Here is a 13,184-nt window from a genome sequence, read left to right as displayed (position 1 = left end):
CTAAATAGAAAGGATGGGGATTATTACAAGTCACATCTAATTGAGACATGAGGTAAAGGAAAAATAAAGTTGAGTGCTGTATTGACTTGCACCTCTGGTTATCTAGTAATCTTGAATGGCAGTGTTAATAACGTCAGAATACATGAGCATTTCTATAAAAAATGGTAGCCTTTATTCTGTACAAAGTGGCAGCACACTGAGAATGATGTTAACAGTTCATGCATCACAAGTACACTGGCAACTGGCACTAGAATCAAAGAATTATAGAATAAATTATTCCTTCAAATGGCAGTGCTATACATTTATCTTAAAATGGCAGTGATATACCATATTTGCAAATATATTCACAGACTCATAGCAACTTTACTATACTTATCATCATGAATTATTTAGAATATGAGAGAAACTGAAGGAGTAGCTGAAATAAGGTGTGGCATTACCTGCAGTTACATTGGTTAATAAGTAAGTACTAGGTTAGCTGCCCTTGTGTGCCATTTTAAGCAAAACCAACTTCCCTTTTGATGCTTGAATTAGCCCATCCCATTTGGTTTTAAACTGGCCTTACCCAATCCCCTGGTTGATTATATATATATATATATATATATATATATATATATATATATATATATATATATATATATATATACACCCCTAGTGAGAATAAGTGGAATCATACCATACCATAGATAATTTGAGGGGACCCATGCATGGGGTAAAGCATGTATGAACTTATGAGCTGCCTCTGGCCATTACTAGTACATGAGAGATGGTTGCATTTCTCTTAGGAGAAAGAAGACTCCTGCAGTGTGGGCATTGACTTGCCCCATGAAGTACTTTGCACTAACTTAAGAAAGGGAAAATAAGGGGTTGATGTATGTGAATACAGAGAGAAAGATAATCCAGGCAGTTTTTAGGCTGATGCAAAAGAAGTAGGAGAGAGGAGGTTGTATAGCAGGATAAAATGGAATGAAAAAATATCTGGGAAAGGCTTAGACTGTTAATAAGATTGCATAGCATGTGGAATCAATGGCCATGTATCCTGCATAGGAGTTTTTTAAGTTCCTGTTATATTTAAGAGAAAGAGATGAAATATATTAGTAACTCTTGGTTGTGTGGAGAAGAGGAAGTGGGAATTAAAGTTATACCAGTAACCAAACTTTTTTCTACACGACTCAAAACAAAAGCGAAAAAAGCATTGGTACCACAATGCATACGAGGCAGACTTCTTCTTTTAAAATCCACGAAGTTTATTGACAAGCGGTACTTTTTTTAACAACTTCTTTTAAAAACAAATGAGCGTAAAACACACTTGGCGTTTTTCGTTCGAATCAGTATCCGAACTTCTTCAGACAAACACTGACACTTCCAATATGCATGTTTAAATAATTCATTGTGGCATAATTACATTATTTAGTCAATTAGGTAAATCCACTAACAGTTAAAGATACAACATCCAATTCTTATGTACCACATATTCTCAAGCCGTTATTTCAAATATGTGTTGTTTCTACATCATTTAATTAGTGTTAAACCATATTGTTATAAAAACAGTTAATATCCACATTTTGTATATAAAAACCTTAAATCCTAATATTCTCTTAGTGTAACTTGGATGTTGTATCTTTAACTGTTAGTGGATTTACCTAATTGACTAAATAATGTAATTATGCCACAATGAATTATTTAAACATGCGTATTGGAAGTGTCAGTGTTTGTCTGAAGAAGTTCGGATACTGATTCGAACGAAAAACGCCAAGTGTGTTTTACGCTCATTTGTTTTTTAAAAGAAGTTGGTAAAAAAAGTACCGCTTGTCAATAAACTTTGTGGATTTTAAAAGAAGAAGTCTGCCTCGTATGCATTGTGGTACCAATGCTTTTTTCGCTTTTGGGATTAAAGTTGTGTTTTGGGAATTCCAGTTGACGAAAGCTGTTTGGGGGAGAGCCTATAGGGGAAATTGGGAAAATCTTAATGAAAGTAGTGGTGTTGTCATGATCTTTATTCATTTGATGGATAGTGTATGTGAACTCTTTTGAATCAGGCAATGAAAACCGTTATAACTCTGGTGATCAAAGGTAGAATAAAGAGTAACTAGATGAGGGGGAAGGTAGGAAGTGGGTGTGCTTCAAAAGAAAAGTTACTAAAGTTTTTAAAAAAGATAGTCCTGTGCATAAGTAAAGTGATAAAGTGGAATCCCTTTACTGTGACTGGAGGAAATTAATAATATTCAGTACAATGGGGTACAATGAGATTTAGTAGTAGGGATGGAATTAACTGTTTTTTATACACCTGTGAATAATAGGAGATAATAGGGGAGGCTTCAAAGCACATACAGGGGTTCAAGGCTAGAATATGCAGGGTAACTGATGAGGCTGTGATCAGTTTATTAGGGACAGGCGAACAGTAGATTTGGTGTGTTATCTCTGTGGTGAAAAGGAGGAGGAAACATCTGTTTGAGTGTTTTACTTATTTGCTGTTATGGGAAGGAGGGGATTGTATTCCATCATGGGAAATACATATGAGAAGTAGAATGTTTATTGTTCATGAACCGAGATTTAACAATGTGAAATGTCATCCAAGTTATTCACGTGGCATACTGTTATACTTGAAATAGTGCACCCTTATGAGATTTCTTGCATGAGTATTTTTATAAGGACTGGTTAACTGTGCTAATAAAAATATTACCAACAAGATGCATGTTAAAATGATTATTTGTTCAGATAAGAAACAGTAACGTAATTAAAAGTAATCACATCAAGTACTACCACATCACCACTTGTCTCCTGCTAGGTAAGTACAGTTTTTCTGCTGGAGACCAGTAGGGGAGACAACTTCTCCTGCTTTAGGGGTGGTGGGCAGGACTGGAAGGAGGAAACAAACATTGTGGAAATGAGGACAGTGACTTTCATGATTGGTGTATTGCAAATCCCCTCCCCTCACACTAGCTGAGTGTGCGCAGGAATGTTAGGGCAAAAAAAAATAAAAAAATACAAGCCACCAATGATGGCTGCCATAATGATGGCCTTCCCAACTGACTCCAAGTTTTTCGTTGAAGTCTACAGCTCTACAAAATAGTTTAATAGATGAAAGCTTTTATCTTTCATTTATAGCAGCACAGTAAAGTTTCCTTTTAGCTAATTTAGAACTGTGGTTATATTTATTTTTATTCGTAGACTGATATAGCCGTCTGAAGCTTACTGCAAAAAGTTAGGGGGCTGTTGGCTGTCAGGGTCAGCAATAAGGCACACACATACATTTTAGACATTGTAATACAGCTTCATATATGTATGTATATAAAAAGTGTTTTATAAGAGCAACAGTAGTAACAACAATTAGCATTTAAATTATTTGTAAATGATTAATTTTGGACATTTTGGGTAAGTTCTGAGTGGCTTAACTCAAAAGGAGTTTTTGAGTGAAATATGTAGCAGTACTGGTTTTAGTGTAAAGAAACCAGAAGTTCATTATACACTGCTCTTCTGTTAAAATATCTGCAACAGGTTTAGAGATCATTGACTAAAATTGATAGGAAAAGGAAAGTCCACTTAGGAACTGAAAGTGCCAAATGTGTAAGTAAAATCAGAGGTATCCTTTCATCAAGCCAGATGGGAGACAGAATGTCCAGCAGTTTGCTTCTTACAGTGATTTCATTACAGATCCTTATAATGCTGCCTCATGGACTGAAAATGTTCCATGTCATAATAGTGCCTAAGTAGAGGGCTTTCTCTGTATTTGTGTGTGTGTAATTTGACCATATTGTAGCAGTAATCCTGCCCAAAATTGCTCTATAAACATTGACTGTACACTTTTATAGGCCTTTGCTCTAGCTGTGATATGCTATTTATCTCCATTTATAGAGTCTCCAAGTAATCATAGCGTATTGCCTAGATAGATGTTTCTTTACTTACTGACCGTCAGTAATGCATGTAACTTTGCTGGGGCAGTACAAGACATCGAGATGTCTAAGATGTGTTCCCAGTTTCACTGTCACATAAGTATCATTCTTTTGAAACATAAAAACATTGTCCTGTTCCTAATCCAGATGGTATCAGTTCACTTTCATCATTATCTTTTCAAAACTCATAAATCATTATGTTGGATGTTTTTCCTGTCATGAGTCTTTCAAAGTACTGAGTCACAGACTTCGAGCAGTAATTCCAGCCCAGCATATATTTTTTTAACAAAGGCTTTTATGAAGTATATCTTGGAACATATGGGATGAAATTTTAACCCTACCATGTACTTCCTAACTCTCTAAAGCACAACCTTTAGGAATTAAATCTGTCTATATTTAGGGGATAACTATATGATATGAGATATGGGGTTCCTTTGAAGGCCAAAGGCTGAGTTACCAGAAAACATTTTTCACTGCAAGACTCACGCTGGCTTTAGTGGATTTGTAAAGATAATTGTACTGTCCTACACTGAGGTTTTAGTGGATTTGTGGCAGTGTTCTTTTTTTGTTTTTTTCATCTTGAGTGTTTTTATCTGAGTTTATTATATAGTTATGGGATATCCTGCTACCAACGATCTAGGCTATTGCCATTTGGTCAGATACCTCTGAGCTACCAATTTCTATTAAAAAAAATCCATTGTGCTCAAAACCAGCCCAAAGACCATGCACTACCCTGTAATATACTTCTTGTCCAGGATGCTGAACATTTCATGGCTAATTTCAGTTTGTCTGCAGTTTGGTCTTTGCCATAGTGGGTTTCATCAGCTCAGAAATACTAACACCATGTGTTTGGCAAGGTGGCCTGTGTGGCAGGTCTGCTACATTGAGGTCTTAATAACGTGACCAGATATCTGTCTCTGGCCTTTTGCTTGACTTTCAGCATATAAATTATAATATTTGGTGCCACATACCTTTTTAATATACACACAAATGGGGCTCTCTGCCACACATCAATTAAAGCCATACCAAAGTGTCAGAAGCAGAACAACTTCTTGCCATTTCGTTAGCTATAAAATAATTCTCTACGGACTTGCCAAATGGATGAATGTGTTATGTTTTGCTGCTGTGATTCGTCTAAATCTAAAACATTGGATTCATCTTCAGTTTTCATTTTGAATTTGTGTGTTTGCAGTGGCACTAAAATATTTTATAAACACATATATTTTTTCCTTATGAATAAAATATGCATTGTAGATTTTGTTATGCAGGCAACATCATTGATCCGATAAGTGATATATTTTCAGGAAATATAGTACAGAGAATGCTAAAGGAATGTAACACTTTGCATGATAAATTACCTTGAGTGAGCAAAAGTATGCTTTTATGTTAATAAATTTATTTGGAAACTAATTTATATTAACTCTTTTTCAGTTTATCAGGTGCTGGAATGGAACAGCCATGAATGGTGATGTCTACTGCCAGGAAACCTCTTCCCAGCTTCCTGACTGGAAAGAGTTTTGTGAACTTCATGCTCAAGCAGCTGCTGTTGACTTTGCCCAGAAGTTCCGCCAGTTTTTGAGGGAAAACCCAAATTACGACATACCAGGGGCAGAGACTTCTTTTTCTAAACATTTTACTGCACACTTCTTGGATTTCTTCACTGCTGAAGTTAGCAGATCCTATATGTCTGACTCCCCTTCCAAATGTAATATTGTTCCGTTTGTAGGTCTTCAGAACTGCCGGGTACCTTACGGTCGGGACATACTTCCTAGAAAAGAAGGAACTTCTACAGAGTCTTTGGACAGTATGGACAACCCTGTGATCCCAACACGATACTCTCAGACTCAGGCCAGGGCACAAAGAGTGTCCTCTTATGGCCATTCTCGAAGTTCTGAAGATGTGTCAGTCCATTCTTCTAAGCCAAAATTTAAGAAGGGGTTCTCTTTAAGGAACATGAGCCTTTGTGTTGTGGATGGGGTGAAGGAGATTTTGCACAGGAAGTCTTCACCAGAACCAGTACCAGATGGCCAGGGTAGGAGATCAGAAACAGAACATTCTTCATCAGGGAGTAAGGAGCACAGTGATACCAAGGAAAGATGGACATACAAGTTGCGCCTGTCAACAAAGACACCGTCAACAAAAATAGAACAGCTAGATATTCAAAGGGAAGGGACTCTTCGTTATATGGTAGCAGATGACACAAACTGTGTAGGAAGTGCTCAGTGGCAGAAATGCAGACTGTTGCTGCGAAAAGCTGTGAAAATGGAGGGTGAAAGGTTCATTTTGGAGTTTTATGTGCCCCCAAAGGTAAGCTTTAAGGCTAAAGAAAATTAATTATTGACATCTTTGCTGTAAACACGTTGCAGGTCAATTACTAGAACTCAGATATTTAAAGACAGTGCAATTTTTTTTTTTCATTTCAAAAATAAGTTTCATCAGAGTATTTTCTATTTTCCTGTATAGTTTGCCAATATTACAAAAAAGCCTCTCCTCGTCTCTTTCTCTGATTTTCTTATCCCACTATCAATAACCTAAATTTGAATGCAAATGAGACTGCCTAAGTATGATGTGTAAACTTTCTGTCTTCAGTTTAGTACACTGTAAGAGCTAATGATGCAAAACGTTTCAGGTTAGAAAATACTGCAGTTTCATTCAGGCCTTCTATGTTGTTTGTGAGGTTTTTGTGTTATGTAAGCAGGTTCAGTAATACTGGTAACATTTCTAATTACATAACATATTCTCTCTGTTAAGTGTCGTGGTCCTTGTAAGACAAATTTTCAAGTTGAAGTGATATTAGACGTGAAAGTGCTTCTTTTGGTTGTTTAACAATAAGCTGGTGATTTTCTTGAAGGAAGATTTCTATGACGGGTTTCCTTAATTACATCTGTTAGTGAGTGTGTTAGGACTGTGGTGGTGGTGCTGCGGTAGCGTTGTCGCCTCACAGTAAGATGTTGTCCTGTTCGATTCTCAGCTAGAGCATCGTCTGTGTGGAGACATGCGTGAATGGGCGTATCTTTGTTGAAGATTGTGCATCAGAGCCGGCAACTCGGTACATAAAAATCTACTGCCAATCATTAGGGGACCGGAGTTCCACTGTGGCAACCTCTAACCGGGAAAAGCCGAAAGACACAAGTGAGTGTGTTAGGACTTTTTTTAACATAGTGAGGTTTGCTCATTGCCATCTTACTCGTTTCGGTATTGTAGGAAGTATTTTTATGTCAGGTATGTTTCATGAATGTGGATAACGGAGCAAAGACATTGGTGTAACGCAAAAAATAAAAGTGGCTTTTGTGAATTAAAGAAATAAGGTAGATGTATGCAAGATATCAGTGTGAGGGTAGCAAGATGGGGTAAGTTAGAAATCTTCATTAAGACAAAAGATTTATTTTTTTATTTATTTGGCATTTCTTTACCCGGACTTTAGTCCGACTGGGCAGGTACCCATTTTCTGTGGAGGCCCAGGGAGAAAAGCTCCACAAACGCAACACAAAATGTTACATAGATATGGTACAAAGAGAGAAAAAACAAAGTTATGTACTCATCATAATGTTCCATGTGAGTTGTTCATCTCGCCTTCATTCATACTGATGGGTTCGGAGCCGATCCTCAGCTCTGACTCGGCCAACTGCAAAAGCTCAAGGTCTTCAACCAGCTTGAGGGCAACTCCCTATCCCATGATGCACCCTGATCTTCCCTCAGATCTTGTTTGCTGTCTGACTACCTAGTAGTATAAATATGCCACTCAGAGAGCTTGATAAGAGACAGTGCACCATATAAGAAAGGTGACCGGGCCTCAAGTAGACTGGATGGGGGTTGGGGGGTGGGACATAAGAATGAAGGTGAGATGAACAACTCGCATGGAATGTTATGGTGAGTACATAATTTCTTTATGTGAAGTTGTTCTATCTCGCCATTCATTCTTACTGATGGGTAGTGTCCCAAGCACCATCTTTCTTAGGTGGCTCACGGGAGAATATTCCTCAGAACTGTGGAACCAAAGGAGGTCCTGTCCCTGGAGACCTTGTCTACTTTGTAATGAGTGATAAAGGTATGAGGTCTTGACACAAATAGAATCTAATGGTAACCTTGCAGAAAAGGCTAATGAGGTTGAAACAGCTCTAGTAGAGTAGGCCTTTATTTTTTGTTGCAAGAGCATTTTCTGAATTATAAATGAAGGAAATGCAATCTGATAGCCATCTTGACAAGGTTACTTTTGTCACTGGGGCACCCTTTTTTGACTCTGAAAAGGAAACAAAGAGCTGATCCATTGATCTGAATTGTTTTGTCCTATCTAGATAAAATCGAAGTTGTCTATGAACATCAAGTTTATGCAGCATGTGTTCCATCCTATTTGTGTATTGAGGAAAGAAGACTGGCAACTCAATGGATTGGTTAAGATGTGTCTCTGAACAAACTTTTTGTAAAAAGGATGGATTAGTTTTGAGCAAAACTCTGTCATTATGGAAAATCAGATAAGGAGGTTTGATGGTCAAGGCCTGCAACTCAGAAATCCTTCGAGCAGAAGTGATGGCTATCAGAAAAATAGTCTTCCGTGAAAGGAATTTCAAAGAACAGGGCGAGGCTGGTTCAAAAGGAGGTAATGTGATTCTGGAGAGAACAAAATTTAGATTCCATGGCATGACTGGAGCTCTGATTGGTGGCCTCAAATGAATGGCACCTTTAAGAAAGGCTTTAGAGAGTTAATGCGACATGACATTGGAGCCTTGGAAGCCAAGATGAAAGTTTGAGATTGCTGCTAATTGAACTCTGATGGTAGCTGCAGCAGCTCTTTCATTGAAAAGTTTAGTTAGAAATTCCAATATGGATGGGAACAGAGCTAGATAAGGATCAATATTGTTCTGAGATGCCCATAAAGAAAATCTCTTCCATTTGCTAAGATATAACTTTCTGGTGGATGATTTATGAAAGGATGGTATAATATGTTGGGCCTCAGTTGCGAGGTTTTAAATCCTGGCTACTGTGGGAATTGGAGCAGCCAAGCTGTCAGTTTGAGGGAATGAAGAGAAGGATGAAGAGCCCCTGATGAATGGGTCAACAGATCCAGAAATGTGTCCAGGTTCCAGGGTTCTTCCAACAGATGAGGCTGGAGGAAGGGGAAACAAATTTGCCGAGGCCAGTAAGGGGCTATTAAGATCATGGTCCTTCCCAGAATTTTTGCTTTCTGTAATACTTTGGGAGTCAGAGGGAAGGGAGGAAATGCATAAAGGAGACCCAGAAGCCAATTGTGCACCAGTGCATCCCTTGGGGCATCCCCCGGCGTGGGAGTGAGGGCAAAGTAGCTGCTGCATTTCGTATCTGTTGGGGTTGCAAAGAGATTGCAGCAAGGCTGGCCCCATCTGCGGAATGTCCGTTCCGCTACTTGTTTCTTTAGGGACCACTCATGAGGCAGTAGAATTGCCCTGCTTAGCTTGTCTGCTATCACATTGGATTTCCCCGGGATGTGCGTTGCTATCAGAAAGCGCTGGGTGGAGCTTTCCCGCTGCCATACTCTCATGGCCTCGTGACACAGAGGGTAAGATTTGGTTCCTCATTGTTTGTTGATGTACCAGACCACTGACATGTTCTGTCTGAATTGCAATTGTTCCCGGAGGTAGAGAGTCTTGAAAGGACTGCAAAGCTAGAAGTACCGCTCTCATCTCCAGAACATTTATATGCAGATGAGCCTCGTGTTTCTTTCACGTGCCTTGGGCTGTTCTTCCCTGATAATGCCCCCCCTCCATCCTATCAAGGAAGCATCCATGGTCACGTGGCTATGGGATTGGGTAGAATGAATGAACGTCCCCGAGATACATGTTGAGACATCAGCCACCATTGAAGGCCCTTCTTGCACGTATTCGTTATGATAATTTGGTGTGACATTGGAAGTTCCTGAAAGGACCATTGAGAGAATAGGAGCCATTGAAGAACTCTCATGTGCATTCGAGCAAGGGGAATGATGATGATTGCTACCGCCATCGATCCTAGCAATTTGAGTACCACTGAGACTGGGGCTTTTTTCCTTGGAAGCAGGTCTAATATTTGCTTTTGTAAGAAACAAATTCATCCTGGAGGAAGACTTGATGTCATTGAAACTGTGTTTAGTTCTGCTCCTATAAAGACAGTTGCGATGGCAATAAGGCAGAATTTTATGAGTTGATGGTAATCCCCAATTGATTGCAGAAATTTAAGGTTATGTCCCTCAAATGAATAAGTTGATGCTTGGTGGTGCAGTAAGGAGCCAGTCATCTAGATATGGAAACACCTGTAATCTCAACTATCTCAGGTGAGCGGTGACTACTGCCATACATTTGGTGAACACTCTGGGGGCTGTAGTGAGACCAAAGGGCAGAGCATGAAATTGATAGTGGCTGGCTCCCAGATGGAAGCGTAGATGATCCCTGGATGGTCTGTCCATTTTTGTGGTAGTATGCATCCTGAAAATCTATAGAGCACTTCCAGTTGTCTTTCCCCAGAAAGGGAAGTATTGACTGAATCGTGACCGTCCAGCACTTCGTCTTTTTTACTGACTTGTTTAGTCTGCTTAGGTCCAGAATAGGTCTCCAGTCCCCTGTTTTCTTTGGAACTAAAAAGACCCTTGAGTAAGTTCCGGATCCTCTCTGGTCTGCTGGGACTGGCTGGTTGACTGTTTTATCCAGCAACCTTTGGACCTCTAAGGCTGCTTGGTCGTGTGACTGGGTGGAACATCTGGGATTTTCTTTACTAGAGGGGATGGACTGGCAAAGGGAATTGAGTATCCTCTGGATATAATGCTTTGTACTCAGCTGTCTTTTGTTATTTTTAGCCAGCGTCTAGGTACAAAGATAGGTGTCCCCTGACTGCCTCCAGAGATGAACAGCCAGGCCTCCTCTCTGGAGCACTGATAGGGCTTGCCAAAGAACTGATCTCTGTCGCCCTGGTTCTGTGGGCCCCCTCTGCCGCATGGGTGACATCTTCCATTATTACCCCCTCTTCTGCCTCTAGAAGGGGTTTCACCACAAATGTTCTGGAAATATCCTTGAGATTTATGTAACCATATCTTTCCACCTTCCCTCCCTTTGGGGTAAGGTCTATTCGGGGTAGAAAAATGTACTCCGATGGCAGACAAGATCTTTCCATCTTTTTCACTCCTGGTAAGAGTTTCCTTTACCTTAGGTCCGAAAAGGGATGAACCGTCAAAGGGGGTGTTAATGAAGGAAGACTTAAAGGGTTCCGCAAAGGAACACAAGTGTCTCCTGAGAGCAATTCCTGTACCTGCTGCTCTGCTCATACCATCAGCTGCATATGACAACAGATGCATGGAAGAGTTCAGTATTGAATTAAGAGTGGAGAGCTGGGAAGTTACCTTGTCCAAAACTCCCGCAGCTACTGAACCCTGCAGGCTGTCTCCTAGCTCCTTCAGGAGATCCCTTTGTAACCTAGTAAAATGTGTGAGGTAGTTCAGCGATTGAAGGACAAAGGCAGCTGAACTAAACATACGCTTCCCGTATCCGTTCAAAATCCTAGATTCTCTATTAGGAGGATGAACAGATGAAGAAGTCTCCAATAATTCCTTCTTGGTGGCTGCTGCCACCACCATAGCATCAACAGGTACTCCCTTAGTAAGGTAAAGCCTGCCTTTGGGGCTAGTTATTAATTTGTTAGGCCTCCTGGGGACAGGCTCCATGGTGTCTGGGGACTCCCATACCCTTCGAGTGAGTAATACAAGCAACTCATTGAAGGGTGGAGACACCCAAGAGGTGGAAGGTTGAGACCCAAAAGCCTTCAGGAGGACTGACTCATCATCAGAATGGTTAAGGGATTTCCAGTCACCCCTCTGTTTAAGAATCTCTAAGATATCTGCAAAGGAGATATCTTCTGAGGGTGACTGTGGGGACCCTTCTGTCTCATCTAAGTCAATATCCAAAGGGACTGACTCCTGTGGGGAGTCCAGATGCTTCCTCTTGCAGAGTCTCTTCCTAGGCACTTCAGTGGGCTTCTGGAGAGGTCTCGGAAGAACATGGCTCACCCAATGGAGCTTTCTGAGGCTCAGGATCCCTACGCTTCAGTTGAACGTGTGATGAAGAGGCAGACACCGGTGCTTTCAGGGAGGGAGGTGTTCGAACTGATGGAGTGGTCATTGGGGCGGACAAAGCCCTCCTCATAGCCTTGAAAGGCCCCTCGGTCCCGACGAGAGAAATCCCTCTGATCCGAAGATTCGATGGAAACCATCTGCGCCAGTACAGAGGGCTCCGAATCAGAGGTCAGGGCCGAACTTACTTGAGCAGAAGCCCCGAGAGGTAAAGTCAGCACTGACAAGTCAGTCCTACTATCCTCCCCGAACCCGACCGGTGAGTGTCATCCCCAAGATCCCTTGGTCGGCGCTGAAGACATCAGGGCAGTTGGGGCTGAAAAACCTAGAGTAGATGTCGGACCCCAGGGGTCCATGATCATCCGTTCTGCACTCTGTGGCTCTGAAACTTCCATGCAGATTGGAGGAGGAACAGAAGATGTAGGAGGAACTAAGGTTGGCTCCGAAGCCCCTGAGGTCAGTGCCGATAACATTTTTGACAGCGCCGGTACGTGTAGAAGCTTCTTCATCACACGGTCCAAATCAGACAGTCTACTTGAGGCCTGTGAAGAATGTGATGAAGCCACTGATTGCAATATAGGGGACTTTAAGGTAAGAGATACCGGCTCCAAGGTCAGGGACGGGCTCCTAACTATAATGACAGTCAGTTCCGAAGGCTGTAGTAGAAGCTTCTTCATCACACGGTCCAAATCAGACAGTCTACTTGAGGCCTGTGAAGAATGTGATGAAGCCACTGATTTCAATATAGGGGACTTTAAGGTAAGAGATACCGGCTCCAAGGTCAGGGACGGGCTCCTAACTATAATGACAGTCAGTTCCGAAGGCTGTGGAACCGATGTTGAAGCTTTACTAGAAGCTGATTTCAATGTAGATAGACTTTTTTTCGGTTCTGTCTTTTTGGAGTGCTGACTTATCCAGCGACTCTTGAAAAGAGGATTTCAGCAGACCTTTATCCAATAGCTTTCTTTTTCATGCTGAAGGAGTGGCATATAGCACAGCTTTCCTGCAGGTGTACCTCACCCAAGCAGTAGACACATTTCGTATGTCCATCAGTTATGGACATCTTTTGCCCACATCTAGGGCATTTTTTGAAGCCAGACTTGGCTTTCTCCTTCTCCTGCTGAGACATTTTCAAAGGCAAAAAAAACAAAACAACAATGGTAAACACAGCAACAATGCCCTATAAAAAAGGAGGGCTCTAACAGTAAAGAGTCACATAAACC

General features: G+C 40.9%; 1 protein-coding gene across 2 annotated transcripts in view; it reads left to right on the top strand.

Moving 5' to 3' along the window:
• Positions 1-5,327: 5,327 nt before the first annotated feature.
• SH2B2 (SH2B adaptor protein 2) overlaps positions 5,328-13,184 on the top strand; it is a 466,753-nt gene continuing 458,896 nt past the window's right edge. For both annotated transcript variants that reach the window (XM_044054137.1, XM_044054136.1), the window contains exon 1: positions 5,328-6,200. In XM_044054137.1, the coding sequence (XP_043910072.1) occupies positions 5,352-6,200 (849 nt within the window). In that variant the 5' untranslated portion in view covers positions 5,328-5,351. The remainder of the gene's footprint in view (positions 6,201-13,184) is intronic.

The sequence above is a fragment of the Protopterus annectens genome, chromosome 13.part0, assembly GCF_019279795.1.
Source record: "Protopterus annectens isolate FY-2018-M chromosome 13.part0, PAN1.0, whole genome shotgun sequence".
NCBI lineage: Eukaryota > Metazoa > Chordata > Ceratodontiformes > Protopteridae > Protopterus > Protopterus annectens.
The sequence above is the reverse complement of the archived record's forward strand: the minus strand, read 5'-3'. Positions and strand labels throughout refer to the sequence as shown.